Here is a 12,337-nt window from a genome sequence, read left to right on the forward strand (position 1 = left end):
GCACAAAGCTACACAGAGAAACCCTGTCTCAAAAAACAAAAACAACAACAACAACAACAACAAAAAAACCAGGTGAGTTTCAAATTTCCAAGTGCTGGGATCACAGGCATGCACCATCAGGCCTAGCAACAACCTAAGTGGTTCATGTGTATATGCATGCTCTTCTGTAAGCAGGCAGGTGTGCATGTGTGTATGTATGCATGCCTGTGGAGGCCAGAGGACAACCTCAGGTGTTGTTTCTCAGGTGCTATTCACTTATTTAAAACATTAGAGGTTTATTTTCACTATTTTAAAATGATGTTTATGTGTGTGGCTCTGGGTATGTGCACATGAGTACAGACACCCAGAGTTCAGAAGAGGATGTCAGATCCCTTAGAGCTGGAGTTATAGGTGATAGTGAGCTAATTGAGATGAGTACTAGAAACTGAACCCAGGTCCTCTGGAAGAGCAGCCAGTCCTCTTAAGCAATGAGCCATCTCTCCAGCCCCCTTTCCCTTTTTTGAGATTAAGGTTACTCTTACTGACTTGGAACTTGTCAATCAGGCTACATTGACTGGTCAGTGAGCTCCAGGCTCTTTTCTTTTCTTTTCTTTTTTTTTTTGGTTTTTGGAGACAGGGTTTCTCTGTGTAGCTTTGCGCCTTTCCTGGAACTCACTTGGTAGCCCAGGCTGGCCTCAAACTCACAGAGATCCTCCTGGCTCTGCCTCCCGAGTGCTGGGATTAAAGGCGTGTGCCACCACCGCCCAGCTCTTTTTTTTTTTTTTTAAAGATAGCCTCTCTCTATTTTGAAGCCCCGACTGTTCTGGAACTATGTAAGAGGTCACTATGTAGGCTGACCTCAAACTCAGAGAGATCCACCTTCGCTCTTTCGACCCCCCCCCCCCCCACCCCCGCACTTGTCCAATTCTTTTTTTTTTTGGTCTTTCGAGACAGGGTTTCTCTGTGTAGCTTTGCGCCTTTCCTGGAACTCACTTGGTAGCCCAGGCTGGCCTCAAACTCACAGAGATACACCTGGCTCTGCCTCCCGCCAATTCATTTTTAAAGCTTCCCAAATAAATAGCTTATTCACCTTTTTGGACCCATAGGATATTCTTGGAGCTCTTCAAGGTACGTAAGAAATGGACAAAAGCTCATACCCACTTAATTTGACCTTTAGGTTGAATTTTAAATTGACAAGCTTATGTGAAGGGGTCTACTAGCCAGAATTATTGAGAGAGAGAGAGAGAGAGAGAGAGAGAGAGAGAGAGAGAGAGAGAGAGAGAGAGAGAGAGAGAGAGAGAGAGGAGAGAGAGAGGAGAGAGAGAGGAGAGAGAGAGAGGAGAGAGAGTTTGTACACAATGCTTTAACAGACACACAGCTTCCCGGAGCGTTCCGCAGCATCTTCAACCTGAGAACAAACAGCTAGCTAACACGTCCCGGGCCACACCCAGGACCCGGCAGTACGCAGGAAGACTGCTGGCCTCGCCCTGGTGCAGACTCGGCTTCCAATTGGCCAGCCGTGCGCAAGGGCCCGCCTTCTGCAGCCTGCGGGCCTATCTAACCTAGGGTCACCGCCTTCACGAGCAGCCGCGGGCTGAGCACGGAAAGCGGGCTTCGGCGGGTTCGGCCGGCGAAGGTCAGCTCGGGAGGTCCTCCTGTGACAAGGCCAGGCCACGGGCTGTTCTAGGAGGCTCGCGAGTCATTCTTTGTCCGTTCTTCGCAACGAAGGGGCGGAGCCTCTCTTGCTCCCGCCCCGGAAGCGGAAGTGCAGGCGTCAGGGGGTCCTGTCCACTGTGAGCCCGGCCCGTGTGGCAGCGGTTCCTCCCGGCGATTCTATCGCGCCGTCTTGGCTGCTGGTTGTCGCGTTCTCCATCTCACCATGCTGTCTCTAGATTTTCTAGATGATGTGCGGCGGATGAACAAGAGGCAGGTGAGGCCGGCCTGTCTCTGCCCGGGTTCTTCTGGTCTGTTTGCCGTTGGGGGGCCTTGCGGACCTCTGGGCCGGGTGGTTGAGGGCCTGCGTGGGTCGGTCGCCTGAATGGATCATTCCTTTCTTTGCAGTCTGTAGCCAAGGCCCCTGTGCCCCCATTCATAGCTCCAGATTCAGGGGACCGAGAGGGAAGGCACGCCTTCGCCATCCCTTCCTCCCAAGAAGGCAGGGGAGTAACTGGAAATTGTAAATGGGAGTTGGGGTTGCTTACTGTTTTGGGTACTGTAAGGCGGTAGACTTAACGTTTCCGGTGGGGTTCTGGGGAGGGCCATTGCAGGTCCCACAAAAGCCGTCTTGCTGCTCTCATTTCAGTCACCTCTCCAGCCCCGCTGGACCTCAGTGGACTTCATCCACTTTATTGGGTCTCTGAGCTCCGAGTTGAAGCAGGTATACATACCACTTGTGTACCAGCTCCCTTAGCAGAAAGGTGACAGCCCTCTGAACCTTTGACAGATGACGGTGGCACAGAAACCTTGAAATTTAGGTCTCCTGATTTTTATCCTGAAACCTTACTCTCTCGGTCTTCTGGCTCATGTGCTAAAAGGCTATCATTTCGTTACTACAAAAGTTTTCACCTTTTTGTCATCTGAACCAGGTGTGTCTGGTGATTACTTTTGCTAGCAATTGACCTTAACCCCCACCTCTTTTTTAGCTTTTGGTGTTAAGAATTGTCTCGACATGATTTTTTTTTTTTTTTTTTTGGAATGGGGCATTTGTTTTGCACTGGTTATAATTAGCATATAGAAAAGTAGGTGCATCTTTTCTTAGACATACCTACACAATTGTGAGACATTCCAGTCAGCAGCTGTCACTTAGCTGTATTTTGCGTGAACTCCTATCAGTGCTGGGCATGAACCCCAGGGCCTTGCACATGCTCATCACAGGCTCCCACAGAGCTGCACCCCTAGTCTTGAAAGACCTTATTTTTATTGCTTTATTTTGAGACAGAGTCTTGCTATGTACCTCAGGCAGACCTCCTGCCTCAGCGTCATGAGAGGAAGATTTATAGATATATGTCACTGCATGGCCTTACTGGCTAGAATGCCTATCTAACTATCTGTCTATTGTTATGAAGTCTCCATATGTAGCCCCTGCTGCCTGGAACTCACTCTATAGCTTAGGCTGGCCTTGAACTTGGAATCCTGCCTTTGGGTCTTGAGTGCCGCACAACCATGTCAGGCCAAATAACTTTTTTTTTTCTTCAAATGTAGTGCTGAGAATCATGCCTTGGGCTTTTTGCAAATTAGACAAGTGCTCTGTCTAGGGAATTGATCTGTCATTGAACTATAGCCCCATCTGGAAAGAATTTTTTTTTTTTAAGAGAAAGGGCCTCTGTGTAGGCCAAGGTGTCTTGAAATTCAGAGATCCACCTGCCTCTGCCTCCCATGTGCTGGGATTGAAGGCGTGAGTCACCATGCCTGGCTGGATGATCCCAACTCCCACCCCACCCCCCTTATTCCTTTCCTAGAAGAATAATTTTGTGTATGTGTGTTGCTGGGTATCATACCCAGGACCTTTCAGGTTCTTTTTCTTTCTTTTGTTATTTTGTTTGTTTGTTTGTTTGTTTGTTTTTGTTTTTTTGAGACAGGATTTCTCTGTGTAGCCCTGGCTGTTCTGGAACTCACTCTGCAGACCAGGCTGGCCTCGAACTCAGAGATCCACCTGTCTCTGCCTCCCGAGTACTGAGATTAAAGGCATGGACCACCATTGCCCAGCTTGGTTTTTCAGGTTCTAAGCATGTGCTTTACTAGTAAACTATATCTGGAACCTTTGTTTTTAAACTTTTATTTAAAAAAAAAATTTTATTAAGCTTTATATGTAAGAGTATTTGCCTGTACATATGTATGTGCACCATGTGTGTGCCTGGTGCCAGGGGAGGCCAGAGGAAGGCACTGGATCCTTTGGACTTATAGTTGTGAGCTGCCATGTGGATGCTAGAAACCAAACCTAGGTCTTCTGCAACTGCTGAGCTGTTTCTCTAGCCCCTTACTTACTTCTTTTTATTTATTATGTAGTGTGTGTGATGTATGTGTGTGTGAATGTGGGCATGCACAAGCTACAGGGCACATGTGAAGGTCAGAGGACAACTTTTGGGGGTTGCTCTCTCCTACTGGGTAACCTTGTTGAGGCAGGATCCCTCTTGTCCTGCCATACTATGGATTCCAGGATAGCTGGTCCACGAGTTTACAGGCTGAGTTGTCTGGCTGGTGCCCCTCCCTCCTTTTTAAAATTATGTTCATTTTGTGTGTGCATATATGTGTATGGGTATGAATGTGTCATGTGACACATATGGAAGTTAGAGACTAACTTGCCAGAAACAGGTCTTTCTGCCATGTGAGTCCCAGGGATTGAACTCAGATCATTAGGCTTAGCAGCAAGCACCTTTACCACATTGATCAATGCTGTTGCTTGCCCCCGGATTTTTGAAAGGCAGCCTTGCCTTTATGTTAGCACACATCTATAATCCCAGCGTTTGGAAGGCTGAGCCAGCCTGGGCAACATAATTGCAGGCTGAGAAAAAAGCACTGAATAAAAACCCTAGCACCAGAACTAACTACACAGAGAAAATCTGTCTCATAAAAACAAAGAGAACCTATAACACATAAGTCTGTATATAAATATACATATATAGTTTAAACCAAATTCTCTTATCTGGGCTCCCTCTAAGAGCTAAAGACCATCCAACAAAAACCCAACATCAGGCCTGAGAACCCTACTACCCTACTACCCCCAATAGGGTTTCTCTTTGTAGCCCTAGCTATCCTGAAAGGCTCTGTAAACCAGGCTAACCTTGAACTCAGAGACCCGCCTTTCTTTGCCTCCCTAGTGCTGGTATTAAGGGTGTGTGCACCACAGAAGCCAGACTCCCAGAACATTACACAAGCTATTGTTGTTGCCCTTGGTGGTCCCCCAGAGGTGGTGGTAAGTCCCTGTTATGAAGACACAGGGACCCAGAAGCCCTTGAGCTGGAACTGACATGAAAGTCTCCTCCCTGAGGACCACCTTTCATGGTACAAAAAGAAACCATGCAAACTTCCAAAGGACCAACAGTCTTACCAGCTATGATGCCTATGAACTATGACCAGCATGGCTTGATAACCCTAAGGATACAATAACGGCACACATACACCTTGGTAGTAACTTAAGATCTTCTCCACAGAAGGAAAATCATGCCTGGTACTGTAAACCTAGCCAACTACCCAAGGCTAGTAAAGTCATGGATCTTGGAGAAGAATCTACAACCACCGCTTTACTAAACCAGCATAATCCCTAAACTACAGTCTAAATATTTGTCTTTCATTCTAAATATTTGTCTTTATACCCACAAATTAAGTGTCTTCATCCTTCAAAGAAACTTCTCTTTGATGGCCAGACTGGTCTACAAAGCAAGGACAGCCAGAGAAACCCTGCCTTGAAAAACCAAAATAAATGAAAAAATGAATGAATGAATGAATGAGTGAATGAATAGATAAATAAAAAATAAAAACCCTAAAACTGAAACCCATGGTGGTACACACCGTATTCCCAGCACTTTGAAGGTGGAGGTGTGTCAAGAATTCAAAGGCTAGAGGATGACTTTAGGGAGTTGGTTCTCTCCTTCATCCTATGGGTCCTGGAGATCCAACTTAGGTTATCAGATTTGGTGGCAAGCACCTTAATTCACTGAGCCATCTCTTTACGCACACACACCCTCCCCGCAAAGAGCACCTTTTAACTAGGGCTTGCTTAATCTATGAAGCCCAGATGTGTAGAGTTTATCTATTTCTGTGATATAAACCCTTCTAAAAAGATTAATGTCATGCCATTAACACAATATCATGGAAGGGGAATTAAGAGTGAGTTCCAGGACAGCCAGGGATATTACACAGAGAAACTAAAAAAAAAAAAAAAGATTTTAATAACTTTATCTGCCAAACTTTTAAAACAGAGAGTAATTATCTGAGCTGCTCCCACTTCATTACTATTTCCATATTAAGATATCATGGTAAACTTTATGTAGATCTATAAATGTAACTATGTCACTTGGATAGAAAGACTTTTAAAGTTATGGCCCTTTTTTGTTTTGTTTTGTTTTGTTTTTGAGACAGGGTTTCTCTGTGTAGCCCTGGCTGTCCTGGAACTCTCTGTAGACCAGACTGGTCTCAAACTCAGAGATCTGCCTGCCTCTGCCTCTTGAGTGCTGGGATTAGAGGTGTGCGCCGCCAATGTCTGACAAATTATGGTCCATTTTTAATTTCTTTTTTATTTATTTTGTTTCTAATATGTTTTTATCTGATATAGAATCACATCACTTCCCCACTTTCATTTCCTTCCTCCAGCCCCTCCCAACTACCTTTCCTCAAATTTCCTTCACATTTCCCCCACTTTTAATAACTTTTTTCTATATTATCATTACATACTTGTGTGTGTGTGTGTGTGTGTGTGTGTGTGTGTGTGTGTGTGTGTGTGTGTGTATGCACAGCTAAATACAAACACAACCTGCTGAGTTTGTTTTTGTTGGTGGTGTGTATATGGCTTTAAGGCTGACCACTCTACATTGGACAGCCAGTGAGTGGGCTTGTCCCTGGGAGAGGGCAGTCCTTCTCCTCCCAGCATCATTAGTTGCCTGCAGTTCTTTGTCTGAGGGTGGGACCCCTCAAAGCTTTCCCCCTTCCGCCCTAACATGTCCATTGTTCCGGTCTTGTTAATGGAGCTATTTCTTTTTTTTTTTTTTTTTTTTGGTTTTTCGAGACAGGGTTTCTCTGTATAGCTTTGCGCCTTTTCCTGGAACTCACTTGGTAGCCCAGGCTGGCCTTGAACTCACAGAGATCCGCCTGGCTCTGCCTCCCGAGTGCTGGGATTAAAGGCGTGCGCCACCACCACCCGGCATTATGGAGCTATTTCTAGGAGAGTGTTCCATAGCAGACTGCCCGGTATTCTGGCTCGTACAGTCTTTCTGTCCCCTTTTCTGTGATGTTCTCTGAGCCATAGATACAGGAGCTGTGATGCAGATGCGTCCGTCAGTGCTGGGCTCCCCACCCTCTGTGTGTCTCTGCAGTGCCCAGGTGGGGTTTTCTGTGATGGTCTCCATTTGCTGTAAGAGAAGCCTCTTTGAGGAGAGGCGGTAGCTAGCTACACTTGTGGCTTGTGCACAGAATCTCCTTACTTTTTTTTTGGTTTTTCAAGACAGGATTTCTCTGTGTAGTTTTGGTGCCTGTCCTGCATCTCACTCTGTATACCAGGCTGGCCTTGAACTCACAAAGATCTCCTGCCTCTGCCTCCCAAGTGCTGGGATCAAAGGTGTGCACCACCAACGCCCGGCCCATCTTACTTTTTGAGACAGCTCTTCTCACTGAATGTGGAGTTTGCCCTTTCATCTAGAAAGGCAGGTCAGTGAGCCCCCAGGATCCATTTGTGTGGGCTTCCCCAGTACTGGGGTTACAGGCCAGCACCGCCATGTCTGGCTTTCCGTGGTTGTTGGAAATCTCAGCTAGGACTTGGGATCCTAGTTTGTCCACTCAGTCATCTCCCCAGTCCCTGTGCGGTTTGTTGTTCCTGTTGTTCGTTTTTATTTGTTTGGGACACAGGCTCCTCTGTAGCCTGGGTTAGTCTGCAACGCACTGTGTAGCTCAGGCTGGCCTCACATTCATGTTCTCTGTCAGAACCTCTCAAGGGCTGGGAGCACAAGGTTAAGCCATCACATTTGGCTTACATTTTTCATTTTTTCTTCACAACGTTGTCTCCTTAAGTTGTGCAGGCTAGCCTCAAACACAGAGTGTCCCCACATTAGTCTCCCATATGCCATGATTATAAGCATATGCCATCATACCCAGCAAATTTAAACATTTTTGTTACTTGTTGTTGTTATTATTTTGTTGTTGTCGGTCCTGCCTCCAGCTGAGGACCAAACCCAAATTTAAACATTTTTAAAAATATTAAACTTAAGAGCTGGACATGGTGGTAGCACTTACCTTTAATACCAGGACTCAGGAGACAGAAGCGGAGGCAGGTGAATGTCTGGGTTCAAGGCCAGCCTGGTCTACAAAGGGAATTCAGGACAGCCAGGGCTACACAGAGAAGCCCTGTTTTTTGGGGGAAAAAAACCCTGTGTGTACATATATATATATATATTATATATAATACATATATATAATATGTATAATATACATAATAATATTTTATATATATATATATATATATATATATATATATATATAAAAATTAAGCTTGAGTGTAGGGAGATGGCTCAGTAGCAAACTGTGTGCTGTGTAAGCGTGAACGCCTAAGTCTGGATCCCTAACACCCATGTGAAAAACTGGGTGTGACAACATGTAGCTGTAACCTCAGTGATGGGGGCTAACACAGGTGGATCCCCACAGGCATGCTGGCCACACAGTCGAGCTGAAATGACAAGCTCTAAGTTTGGTGAGAGGTCCTCTCAAAGATTAAGACAGAGCAGTTGAAGAAGACTGGAGTGTCGACCTCTGGTCTCACATGCCCACATGGCTGAGTGCGTCTGCACACCTGCGTACTCCACATAGAACCATACTTCTGCAGCATAGAGCACAGAGTTAAACCAGTGTTAAACTCAGTTTATAAATAGGACCACCCCCCACCCCACCCCCCGTTTAAAGTGATTTTATTTTTGAGATTATATATATCGAGATTGTATGTAATTATATACTATATCACTCCCTTTTTTCCTCCCTGCAAACCCTCTCGTGCATTCCTCTTTGCTTCTTTCAAAGTCATAGCCCTTTTCTTGAACTGCGACATACAAGTAAGAGTATGTTTTAGGCAGATCTCTGTGAATTCAAGGCCAGCCTGGTCTACAGAGCTAGTTCCAGGACAGCCAGAGCTACACAGAGAAAACCCTGTCATGAAAAAAACCAAAAAAAAAAAAAAAAAAAAAAAAAGAAAAAAGAAAGAAAAGAGAGAAACAAAGAAAAGGAAAGAAGAATGTAGCAGTAGGTAGACAGTGCAGCTCAGAACAAAATCCCACTTGTGCTTTCCTTGTGACGTACCAGGGATGACTACTTGTGCTTCCATGCCGGTGCTCAACAGTTAGCTAAAGAATGCTGGCACCACCCCTCTCCCTGCTAATAAAGATTGTATTTTCCTAATCCTGTGCAAATACCAAATTTATTTTCTGTTTTATTTCATTTTCAATTAAAAAAAAGTAACAAGTAGCCATCTGGTTGTGGCGCACACCTTTGATCCCAGCACTTGGGAGGCAGAGCCAAGTGAATCTCTCTCTGAGGCCAGCCTGGTCTACAGAGCGAGTTCCAAGACTGCCAGGGCTACAGAGGGAAACCCTGTCTTGGAAAACTAAAATAAAGTGTGTGCATGTGTGTCCCTAAATACATAAATACAAACTGCTGCTCAGTCCATATATAATGTTCCTTGTATGTGTCTGTTTTCAGGACTGACCATTTGGTATTGGGTGACCAGTTGATGTGCTCTTTGGCTGGGGAAGATTATTTTTCCCACTGTCAGCTTTCCTTAATGGCCTGTAGTTCTTTGTCTAGGGTGAGGCCTCATAGGCTTTACCCCTTTCACATTAGCATATGTGTTGTTCAGGTCATGCTTAGGTGACCAGGCAGGTGAGACTTCATAGGTGATGCTTCTGACACAGTCTCACAGCAGACTCCCTGGTCCTCTGGCTCTTATCCTCTTTCCCCATCTTTCACAGTGATCCCTGAGCCTTAGGTGAAGAAGTTGTGTTGTCGATGTATCTGGTCTCCACACTGTGCATTTGGATAGGCTGTAGTTTTCTGTAATGGTCCCTGTCTGTTACAGAAGAAGTGAGGGTGAGGACTTCACATAGCTGTGGGTAGAAGAACAAATCTTTAGAATGCAGCTAGGGATTAGGCTGGTTATAATTCATGACCCATGACTTCACTAGCTTGGAGTAGTAGGCTAGGTTTCCAGTAGTCCCAGTTGTACTCCCCCTGGTTGAGCAGGTCATAGGTCCAGTGAGAAAGCTGTTGGGGACCACTGAGGCGTGTGTGTCACCACTGCCCCTAAGCTTAGGGTTAATGTACCGTGCTGGTCATTGCTCCGGTTTATGGTATCGGAATTGGTAGAACTGTTGGTAGCTTCCATCCTTTGGAAGCTTGCATGGTTCCTTCTATACCGTGAAAGTTAGTCCTCAGGAGGAGGCTTTCAGGTTAGATCCAGCTCGGGGCCTCTGGGCTCCGTATCTAAAGTGCATGGTGTCTTCACAGTAGGGACTTACCTTCTATCTCTGGGATTACCACCACCACACACACCTTTTAAAGACAAAATTTCATTAAAAAAAAATTACCTCCTGAGAACTTTGGTTATTCAGCACACTTGATGGGGTTTTTGTAGAATGTTTATAAATTTGAAAATTCTCTGTATGTCTCTCTGAGATAGGGTCTCACTCTGTAGCCCAGGCTGGCTTGGGGTTCCCTATGTATAACAGGCTTGGTGATTCTTGGTGACTCTCCTGCCTCCATTTCCCAAGTGCTAGGATTATAGGCATGAACTCCCATGCTTGGCCTTGTTTGAGATTTCTTAGTGACTCAGGGATGTTGGCCAGGATGTGACTTGATCCATGCCTGAGCCCTGATAGCATCAATCTGACTCATCAAAGTTGTTTAACTCCCCACTACTCATCTTTTCTCTGAACTTTTTAAAAACTTATTTTGTACTATCTGTGTGAATGTTTTGCCTGAATGAGTGTATGAGCATTATATGGTTGTCTCTTGGATCCCTTGAAATTGTTTGTTTGTTTGTTTGTTTTGTTTTAAAGATGGGTTCTTCTGTCACCCAGGCTGGTTACAAACTGTACAGGGGAAGCTGGCCTCCTGATCCCCCGGCCTCCATCTCTCTTCTGAGTGCTGGATCACTGCCCTGTGCCACTGCGGCTGCTCTGCTTTGGGTTCTAATTATCTGCTCTGTATTTCTACCTAAGACAGGATGTCACTCCTTGGCCTTGGCTGGCATTGAACTCACAGAGATCTGCCTCCTGAACACTGCTATTAAAGGAGTGTGCCACCATGACTGGCAAGTGTAAGGCCCTTAAGACTTGATAAAATCTTTTATTGTGTGCGTTTTAGGATTATCCAACTCTTCTTTTTTTGGTTTTTTTGGTTTCTGGTGTTGTTCAAGACAAGGTTTTTCTCTGTGGCCCTGGCTGTCCTAGAACTCACTCTGTAGACCAGGTTGGCCTCGAACTCACGAACTCACAGAGATCCACCTGCCTCTGCCTCCCCAGTGCTGGGATTAAAGGTGTGTGCCACCACCTCTCAGCAGGACTACCCAACTCTTAATGGCTACCTAAACAGATATTTGAACTCAAAGTAACACTTTTCCATTGCCCTTTTTAATGAAGTGACCCTTAGAGAGGAACCAGAAGCTCAGTGATTTCTCAGCTCTGGGCCTGAGTACCTGCGGTGGGTGGTGGGTGGGTACATTACAGAATGTCCACGACTTCTGCTTTCTATGCTACTACTCAGGAGTCAGTGGAGGGCTGTGTGGACTTATTAGCCAAATGTTCTTCCACTGAGCTACACTCTTTGGTCTCTATATGATTTTGAGACGGGTCTCTCTAAGTTGCCTAGGCTGCCTCAAACTTAAAATCCTCCTGCCTCAACTTCCTGATAGCTGGGATCAGAGGGCTGTGCCACCATGTTTGCTTGTTATTTGTGTGTGTGTGTGTGTGTGTGTGTGTGTGTGTGTGTGTGTGTGTGTGTGTGTGTGTGATTTTGAGACAGGATCTTATTGTGTAGCCTTGGCTGTCCTGGAACTAGCTCTGTAAACCAGGCTAGCATTGAACTCACGGAGATCCACCTGCCTTTGCCTCCCAAGTGCTGGGATTAAAGATGTGCACCACCATTGCCCAGCCTCAATTATACTTTTAAGCATCCAGAAATCACTGTCTGTCATTTGAAACTGGGAAATCTAGAGTACAGCACTTATAAAGCTTAAAAGGCAGCAGCGGCTGCTGCTTGCTGCTTCTTCTTCTTCTAAGATTATTATGTATACAGCATTCTGCCTCTATGTATGCCTACACATCAGAAGAGGGCACCAGATCTCATTACAGATGGCTGTGAGCCACTACGTGGTTGCTGGGAATTGAACTCAGGACCTCTGGAACAGCAGGCAGTGTTCTTAACCTCTGAGCCATCTCTCCAGCCCCCTAAAGGCTTCTTTTTGCTACTGTTCCTCAATATTTTGCATCTTTAACCATTTTCTCTGTGGACCTAAAAGCATTATTCATTCCCATCAGCTTATGTGAATATGGAAAGAAGAGTAGTGTAGCTCTTCCTCAGGAGAGTTGTCTTCTGACTCGAGGAGAACAGAGTCCAAACACCGGTATTTACAGGGACAGAAACTGCCTGGAAAACACGGTCGTCTCGT

General features: G+C 45.5%; 1 protein-coding gene across 2 annotated transcripts in view; it reads left to right on the plus strand.

Annotated features, from left to right (window-relative positions):
- The first annotated feature begins 1,571 nt into the window (after positions 1 to 1,571).
- Sec11a (SEC11 homolog A, signal peptidase complex subunit) overlaps positions 1,572 to 12,337 on the plus strand; it is a 42,080-nt gene continuing 31,314 nt past the window's right edge. The window contains exon 1 of one of the 2 annotated variants that reach the window (XM_052760030.1): positions 1,572 to 1,909. In XM_052760030.1, the coding sequence (XP_052615990.1) occupies positions 1,859 to 1,909 (51 nt within the window). In that variant the 5' untranslated portion in view covers positions 1,572 to 1,858. The remainder of the gene's footprint in view (positions 1,910 to 12,337) is intronic. The other variant, XM_052760032.1, reaches the window with a different exon arrangement.

Source organism: Peromyscus californicus, unplaced genomic scaffold (assembly GCF_007827085.1).
Source record: "Peromyscus californicus insignis strain IS unplaced genomic scaffold, ASM782708v3 Scaffold_4__1_contigs__length_199733344, whole genome shotgun sequence".
NCBI classification, from domain to species: domain Eukaryota; kingdom Metazoa; phylum Chordata; class Mammalia; order Rodentia; family Cricetidae; genus Peromyscus; species Peromyscus californicus.